The 21,047-nt window shown below is 33.8% G+C and overlaps 1 protein-coding gene and 1 long non-coding RNA gene across 2 annotated transcripts; one reads left to right on the forward strand and one right to left on the reverse strand.

Moving 5' to 3' along the window:
- Positions 1-401: 401 nt before the first annotated feature.
- On the reverse strand, positions 402-2,569 carry LOC142615154 (uncharacterized). Its single transcript, XR_012840673.1, has 3 exons — positions 2,255-2,569; positions 2,028-2,085; positions 402-756 (listed from the first exon to the last, which is right to left on the reverse strand). It is a non-coding gene; the product is annotated as an uncharacterized LOC142615154 (long non-coding RNA).
- Positions 2,570-2,712: 143 nt separating this feature from the next.
- On the forward strand, positions 2,713-7,035 carry LOC142615153 (putative glutathione S-transferase parC). Its single transcript, XM_075787857.1, has 2 exons — positions 2,713-3,176; positions 6,504-7,035. Exons 1-2 carry the CDS (start codon positions 2,862-2,864, stop codon positions 6,846-6,848), a joined length of 660 nt encoding a protein of 219 aa, XP_075643972.1. The 5' UTR covers positions 2,713-2,861; the 3' UTR covers positions 6,849-7,035.
- The last annotated feature ends 14,012 nt before the right edge of the window (positions 7,036-21,047 follow it).

Here is a 21,047-nt window from a genome sequence, read left to right on the forward strand (position 1 = left end):
TTTTTCTTCTGTGAGGGTATTGATTCACTAGCTCGCTTTTGTCCTGAACTACGTGATTGACTAGTATGTCCTTGCTGCAAACTATCAATGTCTAAACTCATGTCACATTGGTTATCCTTAAATTCGGAGCTACCATCTGAATCACCAGCACCCTCTTTTGGCATTGTTGGAGGTAATGTACCTGAAGAAGGGGTCCATGCAGCTACCCCAGTTGTTGCAACATCCCTAAACATTATCTCAAGTTGTTCTAGATTCTGTGGACCTTTCTCTGGAAATTTTTTAGCTTTGGGTAATTCTTACAAAATGTAATTGTAATTTCACTCATATAAGAATAATATTAAAAAAAAAAAAAACTATCTCCAACTAACTACATATTAATAAAATACTCAACTCACCTTCAACTTTAGGTCCCACCAATAATCAGGAGCCGCAATCGTTCCCTTCACTACAATCCAACCTAAACTTGTGTCAAGATTCCTCAATTGTTCCCACACTCTCCAATCACCTTTTAATACATCCCACCTACTTTTTAATTGGTCCTTATCATAGTTTTGACCGGTCTCATCACAAAATTTGGTCACCAAATTGAACCAACCTTTGGTACTAAATGGTACTAAAGCCAGCACCTTTTGTTCTATTCCCGACTTGAATTTGTTCCACACAAAGGTTACAAAAAGTAGTTGTCCACGTTGGATTAATATCCCAATCTGCTCTAGCCTTTTTTACCTCGGGGTTGGAAGTGATCTTTTTACCCATCTATAAGAAATGCAAAAAATAGAAGATTGGAAAAAATGCAAAAAACGCACAATCAATAGCATAAAAAATAAGTTTACACTTAAATGAGTGAAAATAATTAAATATGTGTCAATTTGCTCAAGTAACTAGTTCATATTTTTTATTATGCAGTGCATTCCTAGAGAATATATGAAGTATATTATGCAGCTGCTACTCCGATGCAGCTCGATGGGGTATGCCCAAGAAGAAGTGATGCGGCTGCTGCTGCTGGACGGCAGCTGGGCATGCCCACTGCGGCTGATGCCTGCCGCCGATGGGGCATGCCCGGCGCGAGCGGCCGATGCGGCCGGGCATGCCCCAAGCGGCAAGACCGATGCGGCAGCTCCGGGCATGCCCCATCAGCAGCAACTGATGCAGCAGCTGCTGCTGCTGATGGGTCATGCCCAGCAGCAGCTGCTAATGCGGGGGTGGGGAAAGATGGTTGCCAAACATTTGCCACCATAGGAATCCCAATACTTTAGATGACAGTTCCTTGTATTAACTGTCAGTCTCTCATGCTTAAACACTTAATTTTTAATCAACTCTTATCAATTCTTACATTTTCCTAATAGAACTAGAAATCTTACTTGAACTAGTAAACAAACTTCTAGAGGCATCGATATGCTCTTTAAAAGCATCATCAAAATCTTCTTTTCTTATCCCCTTGTTTCTTTGGAAAACATATCTAGCCTTAGCTAGTTTGGAATATGAAGATCAAATATGACACTAGAAGCACATCTCCATCTAAGTCGTTCTTCAAAAACCATATAGGCAATATCTGTTCATGATATTCTCCTCATTATTTGCTCATTGAACTCAATAAATGAACTAGATTTTGAGGGAGTACCATGGTATCAATCCTAACCTTTCCCATATTAAAAGTTTATACGAGGTCTAATGATGTTAGATTTATGAACTCTATTTTAATTGATTCCAACTTATGCTTTTAATTTATAATTTCAAATTTACACCAGCAGCTGAAAAATTATGTGTTGTATGCTAATGAACAGCACCAAAGAACCTTCTTTCCAATTAATTGTTTCATCTATAACTAACACAAAATAAAGAACCGAAACAAACACACACTATCAACTAAAGAACCGAAACAAACAAACAAAGTTAGATCAAATACACCCAATCAACAAACAAATTTCAAAACCCAATCAACTAAAGAACCAAATGGGTCATCATTAAATCTCCAAACCCTCAAAAACTCAAAACGATCTAAAAAAAAAAAAATTTCAAATGCGTACCTGGTGGTTTTTTGTAGCAGATCAGTCTTGCTTGGTGCGTTTTTTATCAAATGAGTACCTTCAAAAACACTTTCTCTAATCAGAAAGTATCATAACTAAAAACTAAAAAAAAATTACAGATCGAAAAAACGAAGAGCAGAAGAGGAAGAAGAAGAAGAGGAAGAAGAAGAAGAAGAGGAAGAAGAAAGCAGAAGAGGAAGAAGAAGAAGAAGTCACGGATGACTTACCACAGAGAGATTGGTAGCAGCACGGAGAGGCAGAGCAGAGAAGAGATGAGATGAGATTAGAGGGTGATTCGGTAATCTAAGGACTCAGCCCAACGGATAGCTGAAAACATTGAGGGACGTTTTGCTTATGGACCTCCAGAGCTCCATAAACGAATCCAGCGTTTTCCCTTTTGCTCAAAAAGCAACTTTTGGATAAAAGTTGCGTTTTGCCTTCACCAAACGCCTTTAGAAACTCAGCTTTATGTAAAAGCTGCGTTTTACCCCCAAAAAGCCCAACCAAACGGGCACTAAGTGCACAACTCAATGAATTATGATCTTATCAACGCTTGTCTCGAATAGGACAAAAGAAAAGTCTTCTACTTTTTTTTTTTTCTTTTTCCCTTTTAAAATATATTTTTTCACTTTATTTAGGTGATTACCGTGATTTTCAATAATTAATATATTGCAGGTGTTGGGGAAGGATCTTCTGACTGCCCACAACGAAACATCACTTCAATGTCTATATACACACACACACACACATAATCACACGAATCACACCAGTTGATTCATTATTCCACTTATCTTTTACCCCCGGCCCCTTAGCTTTGCTTCTGTCTTTCTGACAATGGCGCACGAGGTAGTTCTACTGGATTTCTGGCCAAGCATGTTTGGAATGAGGGTGAGGGTTGCGCTGGCTGAGAAGGGTATCAAGTATGAGTACAAGGAGGAGGACTTGAGGAACAAGAGCCCTCTGCTTCTGAAGATGAACCCCATTCACAAGAAGATCCCAGTTCTCATCCACAATGGCAAACCTGTGTGTGAGTCTCTCATCATTGTTCAATACATAGACGAGGTCTGGAATGATAAGTCTCCATTGCTGCCCTCTGATCCTGACCAGAGAGCTCATGCTAGGTTCTGGGCTGATTTTATTGAGCAGAAGGTCCGTTTACCTTACCTATAGTGTAGGCTATATGCAATTTCTTTCTTTTTTTTGTTCTGTTCTTTGTTCATTTCTGTTCTTTTTCAATGAGAAAAAATTTTCCCACAAATGTTTTTTTTTTTTTTATGAAATTGTTATATATATATATATATATAATAACAATTACGTACCATTACCTACTATTACCTAAAATATTCATGTTAATGCTCTAATGATAAGTTTATTTATTAGAATATTACCTACTATTACTTAAAATATTCACGTTAATGCTATTATGTACTATTACCTACTATTACCTAAAATATTCATGTTAAGTCTAATGATAAGTTTATTTATTAGAATATTACCTACTATTACCTAAAATATTCATGTTAATGCTCTAATGATAAGTTTATTTATTAGAATATTGCCTACTTTACCTAAAATATTCATGTTAATGCTCTAGTGATAAGTTTATTTATTAGAATTGAATAGTCTATGGGTCTTGTGATGTAGAAGACGTGAAAGTTTCCATTGGAATTGATGAGTCCAACATATTTTTTGACCAAACTTTATCATCTTTATAAGTATTATTTTGATGAGATTTAGCCAACGATAGTATATAAACTAAAATATTTTAATAATATCAGTAAAGTTAAATGATAAGATAAATTTTAGAAAACTACCTGAGTTTTGAGTTAATACTAATTAGATCTAAAATCTCTCAAAACTAACCAATTTAATCCTTAAAAGATAATTTTGTCCCAAGTACCTAAACACTATTAGTTTTTGTTCTCTCTCTTCTATTTGACTCTCATCTCTTTTCCCTCTTTCTCTCTCTCACCCAGCTGTTTCCCATCTCTTCTCTCTCATCCCTTTCTCTCTCACTGAACTCTGGTCATCAGTGAAACCCATAATCCTTTCTCCCTCTAATTTTCCTTTGGTTGTTAGGTTCAAATGATTTGGGTGTGGTTTTAAGGGGCTGTTTGATAACGTTATTTTAATAATGTTATTTGTATTTTTTTCGAAATATGTTTGAATGAAAAAGTGTGTGGAAATGCATGTAATGTTGTTTAAAAATTAAAAACATGTGTTTAAACTCTTATACCAAATGGCCCCTTGGATTTTGGGTATACTATTTGTAGATGTATGGGTTTGCTATTTTGATTTGGGTTTTGGGCTTTGGTTGAATGGATGTCTTCAAATTTAGTGGATGTAGTTTGGATTTAAATTTTGGTGGGTGACCTTTTAGATTTGTGGTAGCCATGTGGCTTAGGTTGGAGGTGGTGGCAACTGTGGGTTGTTGCTACACTAGGTCGGAGGTGGTGGCAGTCATGGGTTGTTATTGCACTAAGTCAAAGGTGGTGACAACCGTGGTTGGTTGCTACACAATTTTTTTTTTCCTTTTGTTGCTGTAATGGGTTGGAGGTCGTGGCAGCCATGGATTGTAGCTGATGTTACTGTTTTTAGGTGGTAGAAAATAGGGAAGAGAGAATGAGAGTTGATGCTAAACTAACCTTTAGTAGTGATGGTTGTTCAATGGAGTTGCTGATGTCGGTGAAGACTTATGGGTTTTGCAAGTGGCTAGGTTTGTTGAGAGAAAGGGACGTCAAAGAAGAGAGTTAGAAGCGATAATGGTGTTTAGCTATTTAGGGACAAAGTTGTCCTTTAGGGGCTAGGTTGGTTAGTTCTAAGAAGTTTTGGACCTAGTTGGTATTAGTCCAAACCTTACGGTAATTAACTAGAATTTACACTAAATAATAAAAAGTAATTTAAGTTACATAACCAATAACTAATTGACATTGTGTAAGACAAAGTTTTTATTTAAAAATATCCAAGATTATATTATAAAATAAATAATAAAAACTTTTTTAAATTTTTTATTTTAAAACTTTGAATAATTGAGTTTTAATCAAGATATTTAGGGTCCGTTTGGAATCTGCTTATTTTACTGAAACTGAAATTTTTTTGCTAAAAGTATTGTAAATAAAGATAAAAGTTAGTTGAAATAGTACAATGGGACCCGTGAATAGTACCAAGAATTGCAGTGGGATTCATGAATAGTACAAAAAATAAGATAAATAGTAAAATACGTTCGCAAAAATAATCTTTGCCAAACGGACACTTAGGTGGCTTTTGGGTTTTGCATTTTAAGCGTTTGCATTTTTTGCGTTTTTTTTTTTCCTAGACAGCGCCTCTGACACTATTCATTGTCCATGAACAGTGATTTTAGGCTTATGAACAGCGCCAAGCGCGTGAACAGTAACCTTTTAATTATTTTCAGTTTTTAGCAAGATAAGCAGTATCCAAACGAATTCTTAATCTCTTATATTTAGTAAAAGTCTTGTAACTCAATAATACAGTATTGCTTAGCTAGTTCTTTTTATGTGAATTTGAATTCCAATTTCCCTCCACTACAAAATTTTTTTTAAAAAAAATTCTTGAAATAGACTATACTAATGATTTTAATATATTTTTATTGAGTCAAATGGCAACATTATGTTGTACAGTTGTAATACATTGAGCCAAATATATAGTGCAAAATACGAGTATGATCCAAATTTATTATTAAAAAACAAATATTTGGATAAATTATTAAGCAATATACAATAAATAGTGAAACTTCTTTGAATTCCTTAAAACAATTTTAATTGGAGTTATATTTTTTAAACTATAGCAACATTGTTCAATTTAGAGCAACTAATATTGTTATTTTATTATACTTATGTTACACCTCATGACATAAGCCGAAAAAGCAAAAGAAAAAAATTTAAAAAAAAATTGGAGAGGATGTCCACTTGATATAACCACAATATATATCAGATAATTTTTATAATACAGTTTTGATATTAAATTTTTTTAATGATTTGAGTCCATCTTTCATTAGAAACAAGAAAATATATATATATATATATATATATATATATATATATATATATATATATATATATATAAAGGGAAGATAAAAAAAACTTCAAAGTTGAAACCTATTCTAACAACCGAGATTAACTAATATTCTATGGATAATATTTTCCTAACAAACCAATTTAGAAGAATCCTATCTAACTTACTATGGGGCGATTTATATGATTATCATGTATTATTTAAACAAGTCACATAATTTATTAAAAAATTAGATAACTAAAAATTCGTGTCAACAATCTTTTCAACTTATATGTAGCGAATTTTAGGAAAATTCCTCCAAATTGGTTTAATTTGGAGGTTAACTTTTTCCATATTCGGCATTCTTGTTCTACTATGAGCTCTCTAGGTAATGACAATACAAACCATTCATATTCTACATCCCTGTTTACGAAAGTTCTAATACAATGTGAGTGCAAGATGCAGGTGTATGACACTGCAAAGAAGATATGGGCCACCAAAGGAGAGGAGCAAGAGGCAGCGAAGAAGGAATTCATTGAAACTTTCAAGATATTAGAGGGAGAGCTTGGTGAAAAGCCTTTCTTTGGGAGTGAAACATTTGGCTTTGTTGACATTGCTCTAATCACTTTCTACAGCTGGTTTTATACCTATGAAACCTTCGGCAATTTCAGCATAGAGGCTGAGTGCCCCAAGATTATTGCATGGGCTAAGAGGTGCATGCAGAAGGAGAGTGTTGCGAATTCTCTTCCTGACCAAAAGAAGATTTATGAGTTTACTGTTTGGATGAAGAAATATTTTGGCATGGACTAGAATAGGTTTGGCCAAAGTGTAATAGTGGTAGCAATAATGTTGGTTTACAGTTTCCAGTATTTGAATTGGGGCTTGTGTCATCAATTAATGTACGTGAACAGCTTGTTAGAGACACTTTGGTGTGACTACTGAACTTCAGATTAAAATGACATGGATTGTATCACATTTGTGGTAATAAAGTAAGACAAGACACTTTGATGTGTCTGCTAAATGTTGGAATTTTCTAGGTCATAGGTCATGTCAAAGAAATGACATTTGATAGGATTAATTAAACAAGATGATCAGAGATTGGGTCAGATTGGGTTTAGAGCTGGCCCATACTCAATCACCCAATTAAGTATGGGTGATTGAGAATTGGATCCGTACTCGACTGAAAATACGAGTCAAACTCAACTTTTTAGGTCGTAGGTTGGGCAGGTCGTAATCATCGGTTTGGTGAGTCTAGGCTACAGATTAGGCAACAAAATAAATCAACCAAATGATCAATAGAACACAAATCAGATAAACAAAATAAAAATGTGTTAGGGTTTCATTTTTTAAAGTTTGGGTTTTAATTTTTTAAGTTCGAGATTGATGAGTGATAAATCAAATCTATGATCAAACCAATAACTATAAATCTTTGAGTTTTAAGTGATTTGAACAAATGATAAACTCATATCTCAAAATAGAGAAAAAATATATATTAAAAAGGCAAAAAATATACTAAAACTCTACTCAATTTGACCACAGTGGAAAGAAAGTGAGGTAGCGATATGGTGATGACAGAGGCTGTTGGAGAGGAGTCTGGAGACTGGAGAGAGCTTGAAAAGTGAAAAGTAAAAACTAGAGAGAGAGAGAGAGAGAAAGAGAGAGAGAGAGATTCAGATTTTTTATATTTAGTTTGAGTTGATTTTTTTTTTTTTTTTTTGGTGTGCAAGTCTCATACTAATTTCAAGACAACTGTATATAACTTGCCTAGAAACTAATGAGATATATATATTGAAGATAGGTGGTAGATTTTCTACCAATGAGAGGAAGACATGTGAAGGGATAAAGAAACTTAAAACACATTTCAACATACTTCGGTCGGGTCAATTTATACTAATCCCTAATCCTTTAAACCACCACCTAAACCCTAGTTTCAGTTTTCAAAGAAAGAATATTCGTATCCAACCAACTAGGCCAATTGGATCTGCCCGTTGGGCTTCGATTCGGTCAGATTCGACCAATTTGGTCAGGTCCCTAATCTGCTAGACAACCCAAACCCTAGTAAATATTTGACCAACTTTTAATAGAATTTTCGAATTCTAAAAAAACCATAAAAATGTTGAGATTAAAAAAAATTCCTATTTGATGAGTAATGTATGATATACCGAGTCTTCTTGCAAAAAAAAAAAGAATACAAAAAATACTAAGATTTTTTTTTCACAATCAATCAGCAAAATTTGGACTAAAGGGCTAATGATCAATAGCATATCACATTAATTAGGTAAAAACATCCAAATTCTAAAAGAGGAGGTTCTTTTTCAAAATACCCCCATACTTTAGGGGTGTGCTTGCACTTTATCAAAAAAAAAAGACTTTACTTTTGTCCTATTTTTTAGGGGGTACATGACCAAATTTTGCCCACTTAACTCCGAAAAACACAAGCTATGCAACTATTATGTAAAATGCATTTTTTTTAATCTTATTTGGGAAAATATGTATTAGTGTTGTTGATGTGTATTTCAATTTTTTTTTTTTATAGTATTTTTCAAGTGGATAGTGGTTGTTGTTTGTGAAAAAAGAGAAATATTTTTAAAAATTGATGTTTTAATGAAATAAAGTTTAGAATAAATAATCTTAATATGATGTGGGTATTTTGAAAAGTAATTAAGTAAAAAAAAATAAGAGTTTTTATACTAGAATAAATAATAATTTTTCTACGAATGGATTGATAATAGCTTAATTTTGCATATTTATATCATTATTAGAAAGCATATCATACTTATTTTGTTGGTTTTGGAATAATGTTGAATAATTAATTTTGTACTTAATTGAATTTTAATACGTGAATTTGGATTTGTGCAAAAAAGAAGGTTAATGGACTTTACTTTTATAAAGACCATAATAAAAGTCAAAGTAGGCTAACCCAATGAAATTTTAGTCCAATTGGAGTAAGGAATCAAATGAAATTTGCATCAAATCCAAGTCCAATTCGGATTAGGATTCCAGCCTGTGCACCAATTAGTATTTTAGGCATAACTTTCAGCTCAAATGTCCAATCGAAATGATTCAAGTTGGGCTGCAAATTTAACTTAAAGGGTTACAACCCTATAGTTTACCAAAATTCCGAATTCTGACTTTAAATAGTCCAAAAACGTTAGTTAAATGAAGCATGAAAACTTGGAATTTTATCCAGAATTCAACTTGTAATAGGATTCCTTGACCTATTTAAAGCCTCTTTAGAGCAAAATTCAGAGGGGAGCTACCGTAGAATGTAATTTAGGTTTTCTTAAAATTTCTTTGCAGTTTATTAAAGTTTTATTTGTATTATGGCTTGCTAAGATAAGAGGTGAAATCCAACCGTTTATTGATATGTTCTTTAACAATTATTTATTGGTTTTAATGCTTATGCTATTATGTTTTTGATTGATTTATTCATCTAGAAAAGTGTTTAGTTCTGTATAATTCTTTGATTTATCGTAGTGGATAAGAATGATCAAAACAATATATGAGGGACCATTTTATTATATTAAGAGCATTTCCAACGATGTAGCCAAAACCAAAATACTCTTTACAATAGAGAGTGAAACCAAAAATCAATGCTCCAATAGTCTCTCTAAACCTTGAAAAGTTTTTTGCTAATGATCAATACCTCTCCAAACCTAATGGGTTATTGTTCATTAGCAATAGAATTTTTCTCATTAAAAAAATTCTAGAACTGCTTATTATATTAGTTTTTTTTTTTTCTCTTTCTTCTTCATTTCTTTTTGCTCACTCTCAAAAAAGTTTCCAAACTCAAGGAGACACAATCAAAACAAAGAGAAAAATACAATCTTTCATATAAAATAAAACCAATCAAACTAAAACCACTTTTATAGGAATCTGGAAATGAAAAAAGCTGTTAAAATATTAATTGCTTTTTTTTTTCTTTTTCCATAAAAGCTTTCTTTAAATGGATTATTAACCATTGCCCTAAAGGTATTCATTATCATTACCCTATATATATATATGGAAACTATCATAATAACACATATTAGCATAATATTACAAAGATGCTCATCTTATCATTTAATTTCCATATTCTTTAACATTTAGATTTGCACTAACACGATTTCCCCAAAACAATTCAAAGTAGAACCCAACGAAATCCTGTTAGAGTAATTTGCACAAGTTACTTAACCTTCTCCCCTTCAATCTCATTGCCAGCCTCAATTCTAATTAGAACCTCCTGCCTTTCACCACATTCATCTTCTATCATGCTTGGCAAATTTGTCCGTTTCTCATTTGCACCTTCATTCTCAGAGTTCACCTCAGGGGCAGATTGATTGTCACCTCTAACTAGGTTAACTCCCCTCTTTTTTTAATAAAGTATGGGCTTGACTTTAAGAATTATTAATTTTTTAATATTTGCCCGCAATTTTCAGAATTTTAGATTTTTGGTTATTATTTGCTTGATTTTAGGTGTTTTAAATGTTTTCCTAATCAAATTAAGATATGGAGCTTTTAAATTGAAGTCTATTATTCCTCAGTTAAATTTTTTTTTTTTTTTCAGAATTTCTCTTTTAAAGTAGTTCTCTTTGTGATTTCAAGCATTTGGGTCCTATTCAGTCCATTTCAATGCACTTCAATTCACATATTTGGTTTGAAATTAAATATTTTAAATCAAAATTTATATATATATATATCTCAAACTCTTTCCAAATTCTACTAAATTTTAGCAATTTAATCTTAGATTTGTTCCACATATCTATTGAATCCAAACTCATTTCAAACTCATCTATTTATTTATTTATTATTTTATTTTATTTTACTTTAAAAAGAGAACTTAACATTATTTAGAGAACTAGCATCAATCAATACTTTCTATATAAAAAATATAAAAATAAATAAAAAAACTTATTTTGATACATTAAAAAGTTATTTTATTTATTTTAACACATTATTTTACAATACACCGTACATTAGATCTTCTATTCTTTTACCACTTTATTTAAATATTCTTTTTAATTCTTTCTTTTTTGTTCAGAGAGAGAGAGAGAGAGAGAGAGAGAGAGAGTATTTGAGTAATGTAATAGTGCAACACAAAAGAGAGAGAAATGTGTAAATAAAAAATTGCTGAAATAAAAATTGCACATTTGGCCTTACAGTGCTATTGTTAGAATTGTACTGTAGCAAATGTCAAATTTATTTGGCATTTGACACATTTTACGAGGTATGGTTTTTGGTGTTTTGTGTGTCAAATCCTAAAAATTTGGGATTCAGATCCTCTAGAGTTCTTAGGGTACTCTACCAGTAGAGTTCATTAAATCTTAACCACTCTTTAATGATTTAATGGTTTAGATTCTGCCATGTCAGCATTTCATTAATAATATTCTTGAAATAATAAAATAATGTTGTAAACAAAACAATTAAGATGATTGTTAATGAAATGCTGACATAGCAAAATCTAGACCATTAAATCATTAAAAAGTGGTTAGGATTTAATGAACTCTACTTGGTAGAGTACCCTAGGAACTCTAGAGGATCTGAATCCAAAAATTTGGCATTTGATTTAAATACTACTAATGATCTAACTACTATTACGTCACATTCAAACCTTAGAGCCACTATATTTAGTCCTTAGGCATGGCAAATATCAAGTAATATTAATCTATAAATATTTGTCTAACATTCTATGATTATGTCTACTATATATATTAGCATTTGTAATATTTAAACCATCTAATAATAATAATAAGGCAGAAATGCAAAATTCACTCTCTAAGTTTCACTGGAATTCATTTTAGGGTTCTAACTTTACTTTTATTCAATTAAGTCCTCTAAGTTTCAAATATATTCAATTTATGTCTTCCATCGGTTGCTGTTGGATAATTGCCAATAGTGAACTTTTTTTTTTTGGTCTTTTTAACTAAAAAATATGATAAAATGATAAAAATATTTTTCTAAAAAAAAACAAAACACATATAAGAAAAATAAAATTGCCTTTAGCTGTTACACAAATTCAAGAACATTGGTTCACAATTTTCAATTCAATTCAATGGGCTCCAACATCACTGTTTTAAGGTCAGTTTGAGTCAAGCCCAACTGTTGAAGGATTAATCCAAGGCTCCAACCCCTACCCCCAACACAAATACTTCAAGCTTAAACATCTTTAGCCCAATCCGGTTAGATCTCAATTACCTCCACAAACAATTGAGTCAACAAACCAATATTATTCTAACCATTTGTTTACCTAGAGACATCCCTAGCTAGATCATTATCAAGCCCACCATTTAACTTAACACATAGCCTATTCCCTAATCCTCGTAACAGTTTGGATCCAAACCCATTTCCTAGTCCACCATATAATCCATACCCAAATACAGGAGATATCCAGTCTTAAAGTCTACCAAGCATGAACCCAGGATTGAACTGCCTTATGGAAACTATGGTTACCATCCAAATCCAACTGAGGAAGACATCCATTTCATAATCCAACCTCCCAACAACAGAGACCCACAAATCATGGTTATTGCTCCCATACTATTTCTGAAAAGCATGAGGAGGAAGTCAACCCTATTCCATGCCAATCTCTATATGACATTGAAAAGAAGCAAATAGAAAGAATGGAGAATATGGAACAAATGGTTAGAAGGCCCAAAGATTTAATAAGGATTTAGACCAACAAAGTCTATCCCTATTCTCAAATGCTCATGTGCTCCAAACTCCAATGTTCAAAATACATTTTCCGTATAAGTTTGACAGAAGGGATTTTCAAACAACCCATTTGAAGATGTATGTGAGAGCTCTTCAGCCACTAGGGGCCAATGAAGAGTTGCTAGGCAATATCACCACACTACTGAGGTTAATATTACTCGAAGGGCCTAGAGACTACTAAACCACATACAAAGGAAACCTTTTCAACTTTCATTAGTAGATGGAGAGCAAAGGCTGCCAAATGACTATAAGACTTAATGAAGAAGAACAAATTCTGATGATTGTAAATAATCTTCTACCCAATTATCAAGCATATATTTGCCCTTTACTTTGCCTCACTCTAAAGCATTACTCGTAGTTAGCACACAAGTGGAGGATGTCATTAGCAATGATATACTAAATAATGAAGAAGCTCTTAAACTCTAAAGGTTCCAACAAGAAGTCTCCTGAAGTATTCAACATCAACAAATTACCACAACCATTCTAGATCATTTTATCTAGTTCACCGAGGATTTCCATGAGCTTTATATGCCTCAAAGAAAGGTCTTTCAGAAACTTAAGGATTAAGACTTGAAAATGTGGACTGAATTGACTGGACAAAATGAGATATAATTGGGTTGATTTGGACCGAATGGATCAAAGCAGACTATAATGGACCAAATTGGACCTAAATGAACTGAAATGCTACCTTGATATGGCTCTACAAGAGCATAACAACAATAGATGTCACATTTCAACTTTTACTTGTTATATATAGATAACTCTAAAAAGTCTGCCTCTCATTTGTATGAAGTCTAGCATAACAAGCCTTTATATGTGACCCAAATAGTGCTTAGTATAACACAACCAACTTCAAATAAAACACTCAAGAAAAGTCTAATTTCCCAATCGATCAAGAGTCGATCAAGATTATAGAATCTTCTTCTATCTTGTTATTTTGAGATGCTATTAGTGATCAATCGAGAGTGTGTCGAGCCTCAATCAAAGGTTAGTTGAGATTACAAAAATTGCCTTCTCTTAAGTTGAATCTTGAACACTTAATCTTCTACTTGTTATTCAACATGACAACGCAAACAGTATTTTCACATCATGGAATTTTCCACGACTAAAACCTAACATTAACTTTGGAAGATATGAGGACAAGAAATTAGGAATACATCTACATAGAGCTTGCTAAGCAATATTGGTACAATACTATGGTTACAATATTACTCAAAGGGACCTAAAGACTACCGAACAAGATACACGAGACATTTTTAGCTTTCATTGATAGATGGAGGGCAGACTAGCTAAATGAATGTAAGAACTAGTGAAAAAGAACAAATTCAGATGATTATAAAGAAACTTCTGCCCAGTTATCACAATCATCTATTTTCCCATTATTGTCCAAAAATCAAAAAATAATGATAATAATAATAGAAGTGGGCATGCAAGTGGAGGATTCCATCAACAGTGGTATGCTTAAAAATAAAGAAGCTCCTAAATCCAAAAGGATGCAAACTAGTGGTTCCAATAGCAAGTTCCTTGAAGTTTCCAATATCAACAAACCACCGCCATATAAGAGCACTTATAATCTAGTTCACGGAGAAGATCCTAGTTTTCTTTGTCTCTCTCTTTAGCATTTTGAGTATCATGTACATATTAAAGTTGTCTGAATTCATAAGTTGGGTTGGCAGGTTTGTGTTCTTTTGATGCAGGACCATGGTTTTGTATGATATATTTCCTAGTTTTGAAAAATGTCCAAGAGCTTTCCTGCTCCATGCGACCGTGCGACTCAATTCTTAGTTTTGTACATTTTGATCTTCAGTCAATCTGTTAACTTCCAATTAACTTTTTCGCATTCTTTTAGATCTTCGTTTTGTGCATTGTTGGTACTATTGGAAATATACTGAAGACTTCTTTCCAATGAAATCAAGTTTGCATGATTTAAACTTCTGTGCAGATGACTTTTAGAAGCAGGTACTCTTCCCACTTTCAGCCATTTGGATCGTGACCTTCCCAATCCCGGTTTTGCTCAAATTAGGTGTCTAAGGAAATCTTGCAATGTCAATTTTTTTGACCTTATCTATTTTGTTTCTTTTGGCTTCCTATTTGATTAGTTACAAGCACATGGAAGTGGTACCTTAAACCTTTTTCAAGAAAAAAAAATCCCACTTTCCACTTCTTTGTGAGTTCAAGCATATATTGTGAAATTTCATAACCGACCCCTTAAATGAAAGCTTGTACAATACTCTTCCCAACATCTTCTCATTTGCCCAAATCCAACAATGTTTGACCCTAATTTGACCATGGTCAAACTAAGGTCAAACTTATCTAACACTACTTTAAAATGTAGTATTGGCTAAATTATCCACTTGTTTTAAGATATCTTGCTCAATTTAAAGCTAATTTTGATGCATGAATAATCAAAATAAATGAAATTTCACCCTTTGCAAGGTAAATTCATATTTACTTTGATCAGATGGTCTAGTGTTTAAATAAACCAGATCAAAGTTAATATTTTTTTAGTACTTTTATGAAAAATTTTTATTTTACATCTATCCAGTGTGCAATTTTTTGGCTAACTTGATCTCAAAAGTCTTATAATTTAATTGGTGCCTCCAAATATTTCAAATAAGACACCTTATCAAAGTGTTTGTCCAACTTAATTTCTACCAACTTTGAGTACCACCAAAGGTAAGAAAATAATTTTTGAGGTACTAATGTTGCATTTGAATCAATAATTAAAGGAAAAAATATATTGTAGAGTCTATCTACTCTAAATAACATGCATTCATTTTGACTAGCATTAGCTTTTCTCTTAAAGGAGACTAGAAAGAAAGAAATAGAATAGGAGAATGGTTGAATTATCAATGAGTTGGATTTAATGCGGAAACATTAGCCAATTGTGGGCGATCAAGAGTCTAAAATCCATATGCAAAACATTTCAACTTTCATTGAAATGGACTAAATGAACAAAGTGGTCTGAATAGACCAAATTGGACCAAAATAATAGAAATGGACCGAACGAACTGAAGTAGACCGAATTGACAAGGTGGACCGAATTGACAGGATGAACCAAAGTGGACTGAAATCCTACCCTGGTGTGGCTTTCCAAGGAAAAAGCATTTTGTATTTAATGATACAACATCATTCGTATCAAAGTCCAATAAAATAGAGACATGTATACAAAATAAATATCCACTAAAACATGTCTTTCAATTGTTAGTGGGGTACCCGGATTCAGGGTGTGCTTTCTCATGGAAACTCAATTGGACAAGGAGGGTTTTGTGAAACTATATGACAACTTGCCTTATCCAAATCAAATTATTGTGAAGTACCTAGATTCAGGAGGTGGATTGGCACTGATTTGGAAGAATGATGTACAAATGGAGGTAATAAATTTTACAGCTAATCATATATTAGCTAAAGTGAAGGAGATTGATGGTTTTGAATAGTTCTTGACATGTTTTTATGGCTGGCCAGAAGCAAGTCAAAAAGAGAAGTCTTGGAAACTATTGTCACATTTGAAAGCTTTTGTTGATGGGTCGTGGCTTTGCATAGGTGATTTTAATGCATTCCTTAGTTCATTAGAAAAGCTTAGTAAACGTCCACCAATTAATGGATAGGTTGAAGCATTCCAAGAGGCTTTGGATTTATTTCAATTGGAGGACTTGGGGTTTAAAGGCTATCCTTTCACATGGAATAATAAGCGATCTAGGGAGGCAAATACAAGGATCAGGCTTGATAGAGCAGTGGCAACAAAGGAATGGAGGGAGAAATTTCAATTAAGTTCAGTCACACATCCCATGTGTCGAACCATTTGCCAATTATTCTCCAAACTAGAAGCTTCGGCCAAAATAGAATTAGGAGGGAACGAAAATTCAAATTTGAGGAGTCTTCGCTTTTGTGGGATGACTGTGAAGCCGTGATAAAGTAGGCTTTGAATCGAGCTGAGGTAGAAGATGCTAGATTGGGTTCAATAAAGGAAAAAATAAGACTTTGTGGAGAAGATTTGCTAGCTTGGGGTTCAGCCAAGACTAATCCAGATACTGAAGAGATTAAAAGCTTACAGAAACAGGTTGAGAAGCTGATTGCAGAAAATGTTACACCAGAAAATGGACCAGAATTTTTGGGAGTAAGTGGCTAGATGTGCTTCTACTAAAGCAGGAGAATTATTGGGCACAGAGATCCAGAATTCCTTAGTTAAAATATGGTGATAAGAACACAAAAAAATTTCACTCCAAAGCATCTCAGCGAAGGAGGCGAAACCATATTTAAGGGATTAGAAATGTACAGAACCAATGGGTCAAGGACATGGAGGATATAGCAAAGGTGGCTTCATATTATTTTGATAATCTATTCAGTGCAGGACCGTGTGACCAGATGGATGAATGCCTTGATGCAGTTTCTTGCAAGGTATGGTGATAAGAACATACCTTAGTTAAAATATGGTGATAAGAACACAAAAAATTTTCACTCCAAAGCATCTCAGCGGAGGAGGCAAAACCATATTTTAGGGATTAGAAATGTACAAAACCAATGGGTCAAGGACATGGAGGATATAGTGAAGGTGGCTTCATATTATTTTGATAATCTATTCAGTGTAGGACCGTGTGACCAGATGGATGAATGCCTTGATGCAGTTTCTTGCAAGGTAACTCCTAATATGCAAAATACTTTGTCTAGTGAATTCAATTTAGAAGAGATCAGAATAGCTTTGTTTCAAATGGGACCAACAAAGGCTCCTAGATCTGATGGTATGAATGCTTTATTTTACCAAAAATTTGGGCATATTGTGGGGGGATAGTGTAATTACTGCTGTTTTGGATTTTCTCAATTCTGGATATATGGTCCCTAAAATTAATCATACTAATATTGTCTTCGTTCCTAAAATGAAAAACCCGGAGAAAATGAGTGATTTTAGACCTATCAGCCTCTGTAATGTTATTTATAAAATTATTTCTAAGGTTCTGGCTAATAGACTAAAACAGGTCCTTCCCCATATAATCTCTCCTACCCAAAGTGCATTTGTACCTAGTTGTCTTATCACAGATAATGTTCTGGTGGCTTACGAGACTCTACATGCCATGCATAACAGAAAAAAGGGCAAAAAGGGTTCACTAGCACTAAAGCTTGACATCAACAAGGCCTATGATAGGGTAGAGTGGCCTTTTCTGCAGGGCATTATGCAGAGGATGGGATTTCCGAAAGGGTGGATAAAAAGAGTAATGGGATGTGTGACCACACCATCATTCTCTGTGCTTAACAATGGCAAACCATATGGTAATATTCAACCATCTAAAGGAATCCATCAAGGAGATTCTCTTTCACCGTATCTATTTCTTTTGTGTGCAGAAAGTTTTACTTCCCTGTTGGCAAAGGCAGAATTGGAGGGGTGAATCCATGGTGTATCCATTCGTAGAAGAGCACCAAAAATCTCTAATGTGTTGTTTGCAGATGATTCCTTACCATTTTGAAAGGCAACTAATAATGAAGCTGAGGAGATTGCTGATGTTCTTCAAGTTTATGCAAAGGCTTCAGGTCAAAGTATAAATTTGGAGAAATCTTCAGTGTATTTCAGTAGTAATACCCCGGGGAATAAGAAGGAAGAGATTATGGGAACTTTGGGAGTCAAAGCAGTGGATGTTGGAAAAATACATATTTGTATCGCATACAAAACATACGCAATGAAAATTTTAGAATTCAAGAACAAGAGAGTGTACCTTGCTACGGTGAAATTCAAAACCAAAGATCAAAACTACTTGGGAACACTTTTAATCTTCACTCAAATTCCACTTTACGCCCAATAAGTGTGGTCTGTCAATTAGTTTCCAAGGGAGAATAAGAGAGTGGCTTTCACTCACATACACACCATTTCATAATGATGTCTCTTACACAAAATTATGTATGTTTCTCCCTTTGTATCTAACTGATTATCTAATTGGACTGGAGTTTTGGGTCTTTCCAATTGGGCTTTAATGTGTGGCTTGGAATGGGATCAAAAGGGAACAAATAAGACTCTAACTCCAATGGGCCTTAGGCTTTTCTGTCAATTCTTGACAAGTCCAAAGTTACCATTAATTATATTTAATACCGCTATATAAAAATATAATTGCTTTCTAAACCTTATAAATAAATTATATCCCAAGATTTTATTTTACATGCAATCCCTTCATAAAATATTCGTAATAATACAAAGTCATGAATGTAGACTGCCACTTTGAAGATTACTACATCTTAATCCTTGAGTACCCGGATTAATCCCTTAAGTTATTCATCATATATTTATAAAATCCAATTAAAGTGGTTAGGCCTAACACTCTAAATAACCAAACCCATTAAACTTATCTCAAGGGAATATTTTATATCTCTGTTAAGAAATTATAAATTCCGTCTTGAGAATATATGTTCCATCAACACTAAATGTGACTGCCCAACATACTGAGATTTTGATCATGATTTTAGATCTCACTCCTAATATATCAAAGCAACCTACACCTCATGATTATGTCCATTATTCTCTCAGGATTAAGAGTTCATGTAAATAGAAGTCGTGAGATTTATTATTCATTTGACAGTCGTTAGGAGAATAATAAATCTCACAATGGTTTAGTTCAATATGTTTTAACTCTTAAAATATATCAACATATCAACTAGAAATCTTCACTTCCATGATCAAAACAAATCATCTTAGTTGATATGTTATAGTCTTCGCAGATGAAATCCCAATTACATCACCGACTACGAACTACAAGTCTAAGTTTACAAAGAACTTGTGATCTATATCTTCTGTGACTGAATCACATACTATACATCTCATGGACGATATGGCAATGTCCAATATACATGTTACCGTTATTTTAGATAATAATAAAACAACTTTATTAATCACAGCATTAAGTCATACATAATGTCATACATAACATCATACAATAGAATTTAAGGGTACTAATCCTAACAGTGGAGAGGTTTGAGTCATATTTGGGGTTGCTTACGCTCATTGGACGTGCAAATTACCAAACTTTCTCATTCTTAAAGGATCGAGTTTGGAAAAAATTACAGGGGTGGAAAGGCATGTTGTTGTCTAGGGCTGGGAATGAAATTCTCATCAAAGGGGTAGCTCAATCCATTCCAACTTACACTATTAGAGTATTCCAACTACCAATGAAAGTATATGAGGAGCTAAACTCTATGTGTGCAAGATTCTGGTGGGGACAGGTGGGGAATGAAAGGAAGATTCACTGGAGAAGTTGGGATAAACTAACAGTTGCGAAGAAAGATGGTGGAATGGGGTTTCGAGACTTGAGAACTTTTAATTTAGCTATGCTTACCAACCAAGGATGGAGATTGTTGCAAGAAAAGTAATCTCTGTTCTACAAGTGCTTTTCAGCTAGGTATTTTCCTAGATCTCATTTTTTTTTTATGCTGTTGAGTCACCTAATTGTTCCTATGTGTGGAGAAGTATAATGGCAGACCTACCCATTTTAAAGGCTAGATGTTGTTGGCGAGTTGGAGATGGGTCAACAATTAAAGTTCAATCTGATAAATGGCTCCCAAACCACCCAACAAATAGGATACTTCATTCGGCCAATGAAGATGTGGAGGATTGGTTAGTGTCTAACCTCATTGATCTGGAAATGCAATGGTGGAGAAGAGATTTTATCACAACAATTTTTCACAAAGAAGATGCCGAAGCTATTTGCTGAATCCCTCTAAGTCAAAGACGTGTTGCTGCTTCAATAATTTGGCTGCATTCTAGGAATGGTGGACATTTGGTTAAGACTGGTTATCATGTGGCAAGACAGGTTCTCAAGAACAAAGGTTGGGCAGAGAGTTCTAGAGGAAGTGATTTGCAAAAGGTATGGCAAGCTTTATGGAGGTTGAAAGCTCCAAATAAGATCAAAATTTTCGGTTGGCGAATATGCCATGGGATTTTGCCAACACGGGTTAACTTAGCAAAAAGAAGAATTATACGTGACTGTGAAAGAGCATGCCCTATTCGTACTCAATTTCCAGAAACAGAATTACACATATTAAAAGAGTGCCCTGCTGCTCAGGATGTATGGGCTGGGAGTCGGATTAAACTCTAGAAATGTCACCTCGGACAACAAGATATAATTCAACTTTTTCACTACCTGCTAGATAGACTTGACATAGAAGACGTAGAGCTGTTTTTGGTGCAAGCATGGGTTGTGTGGAATCAAAGAAATAGTGTAATACATGGAGGGACGCTCAAGGATCCTGGATGGTTGAATAACTGTGCTGTTGAGTACTTGGAGGAGTTCAAGCAAGCATAAGAGCATCTAACTATTCCAATGAGGCAGTCCAGGGGGAATG

The sequence above is a fragment of the Castanea sativa genome, chromosome 11, assembly GCF_040712315.1.
Source record: "Castanea sativa cultivar Marrone di Chiusa Pesio chromosome 11, ASM4071231v1".
Taxonomy (NCBI): domain Eukaryota; kingdom Viridiplantae; phylum Streptophyta; class Magnoliopsida; order Fagales; family Fagaceae; genus Castanea; species Castanea sativa.